The 2874-nt window shown below is 40.1% G+C and overlaps 1 protein-coding gene across 1 annotated transcript in view; it reads right to left on the reverse strand.

Annotated features, from left to right (window-relative positions):
* Pygo1 (pygopus family PHD finger 1) overlaps nucleotides 1–2874 on the reverse strand; it is a 23177-nt gene that overhangs the window by 1774 nt on the left and 18529 nt on the right. Inside the window, exon 2 of the mRNA XM_005347641.2 lies at nucleotides 1634–1719. Coding sequence (XP_005347698.1) covers nucleotides 1634–1719 — 86 coding nt within the window. The remainder of the gene's footprint in view (nucleotides 1–1633; nucleotides 1720–2874) is intronic.

Genomic DNA, 2874 nt, shown 5'->3' on the forward strand with positions numbered 1-2874 from the left:
AAAAAAAAAAAAAAAAATCGAAAATCAAGTTAAACCATTTTAAAAATACATGTTTAGGAATGGAAATGAGGCATGCTTTTCTACCTCAAACCCACTGCTATTTCAAATTCCATTTAACTCTCAAAAAAAGTCTATCATTGGCTGGAGAGATGGCTCATCTGTTAAGAGCACTGGCTGCTCTTCCAGAAGACCCAGGTTCCATTCCCAGCCCTCATGTGGTGGCTCACAACTGCCTGTAACTCCAGATCCAGGGGATCTGATGTCTCTCCTGGTCTCACAGGCACCAGACATGCATGTGATACACAGACATATATGTAAACCGTCACTCATACACATGAAATAAAAACATCATTTTTAAAAAAATCTTTATTTTATGTGCATTGATGTAAAGGTGTCAGATCCTGAGTTACAGACAGTTGCGAGCTGCCATGTGGGTGCTGGGAATTGAACCTGTGTCTAAAAACATCATTTTAAAAAAGCCTACCACAGCTTTCATGTATCGCTCATCTAAAGCTAAATTCTCTCTTAAAACACTAAAGTGTTCTAATCACAACTCTTCTTACCCCCAGCCAGAAAGCTGGATAACGGTAAACAGAGTCCAAGGGCTCCCCTCTTTTTTTTTTTTTTTTTAATGTCAAGGGAGCCACAATTAAAGCATTCTCAAAGCTCTAATCTCTACCTCTCTTAATTGAAAAATAATTGTTACGGCTTCAGATATAACGGCTTCAGATACAACAGAGAGTGGTCAAAAGGGAAACAAAATAGAATAGATTCAAAGTAACTCCTACTCATTATCACCAGACAAGTACTCCAGTTGATAGCAACTGAAACCATAAAGTAGGGCCAGAGAGAGAGGGCTCAGTGCTCTGTGCTGCTTGGGCAGAAGACTGGGGTTTAGCTCCAAACACCCACACAGCACCCACAACCACGTGTAAATCAGTTCCAGGTGATTCAGTGCCCTCTGCTGGCTTTCCAAGGGTACTGCACACACATGGTACACAGACCATGTACATGTTGCATGGTACATGCAAACACTCATACACATATAAATAAAACCATGAACAAGCAAATAAATTGAAAAGCATAAAGGCCTACATGTATAATTTTTATTACAACCACAAGTTACAACAAAGGAGACTTTCTCTATGATTAATTACTTCATGGTAGCCACACAATATTGATTTCTACAATAGCAGAACAATTACTTCAAGTTAAAATTATTTAAAAATCTTTACATAGAAGTACAGGATAGACTGACAAGCAGCACAGGGAGTGCAGAACCCTTCATTAGGCTCTGAAGCAGACAGGAAGCAAAGGACCTGGCCAAATGTAAAAATTCGCTTATCTGTCTGACCAGGCCAACAAGTGAGAACAGTTACTAAGGAGAACATTGGACCCGGAGAGTCGGCTCGGTGGTTAAGAGCTTTCATTGCTCTTCCAGAGGACCCAAGTTCAGTTCCCAGCACACATTTCAGGTGGCTCCCAACTGCCTGTGACTTAGATAGGATGCCCTCTTCTGGTCTTCCTGGGTACCTGCCCTCACATCTCACATGGCATACAGACACACACAAACAAACAGACCTTAGAAATAAATAAACAAATAATTTTAAAAGAAAAAAGAAAGTCAATTTACCTGTGCACTGCCCTTGCGTTTTTTCTTATCTGGGCTTCCTAGTTGTATATTTGGTCCTCCTAACCCATCCAGTCCACTGTCACCACCTACAAAAAAAAAAAAAATACTGATAATATTCCCACTTGGAAGAGAAATTGTTTAATATATCTCATGGCATTTTTTTTTTCAAGATAGGGTTTCTCTGTGGCACAGCCCTGACTCTCCCGGAATTTGCTTTGTAGATCAGGCTAGCTTCAGACTCACAGAGATCTGCCTGCCTCTGCCTCCCAAGTGGTGGGATTAAAGGCGTGTGTCACCACTGCCCGGCACATCTCACAGTAATATTATTAAGGCTGGATACAAAGACAGAAAATTATGGGACAGGAAACTGGGAAGGAGCCCCTGCCTGTCATCAGCTACTGCAGGCAGTCTTCCTTCCAAGCTCTTAACACCTTTGCTGCTCTATTGGCTCCTGGTTTCCCATCATCAGAGTATAATTTCACACAAGACATCTCTGGAACATCCTATAATTTCACTTACAAAAGACAAAGGAAAAAGGATGAACAAAAGGATTGTAGCAAACCTTCTGAGACATAATGAGAGCCACTAAAATGGCTTATGTAACGAAGGCAAAGATGATTGATTGTGCTCTTCCGTGAGGGGCCCATGCCCACCCTTGGGAGAGTCAGCAATTTTTTTTTGTTTTTTTTTTATTGATTTTTTTATTGAGCTCGACATTTTTCTCTGCTCTCCTCCCTGCTTCTCCCCTCCCTCTTCAATCCTCCCCCAAGGTCCCATGCTCCCAATTTACTCAGGAGATTTTGTCCTTTTCTACTTTCTACTTCCCGTGTAGATTAGATCTATGTAAGTCTCTCTTAGTGTTCTCATTGTTGTCTAAGTTCTCTGGGATTGTGATTTTTAGGCTGATTTTTCTTTGCTTTATGTTTAAAAACCACCTATGAGTGAGTACATGTGATAATTGTCTTACTGTGTCTGGGTTACCTCACTCAAAATGATGTTTTCTAGCTCCATCCATTTTCCTGCAAAATTCAAGATGTCGTTATTTTTTCTGCTGTGTAGTACACCATTGTGTAAATTACCACATTTTCCTTATCCATTTTTCGTTTGAGGGACATTTAGGCCCCCATGACAAACACGGTACAGTCATTCCCACAGTTACTGTGGAGAATGTGTCTCACCAAAAAAAATTTTTTTTAATATTTATTTATTTATTTATTATGTATACAATATTCTGTCTGTAT

Source organism: Microtus ochrogaster, chromosome 5 (assembly GCF_000317375.1).
Source record: "Microtus ochrogaster isolate Prairie Vole_2 chromosome 5, MicOch1.0, whole genome shotgun sequence".
Lineage (NCBI taxonomy): Eukaryota > Metazoa > Chordata > Mammalia > Rodentia > Cricetidae > Microtus > Microtus ochrogaster.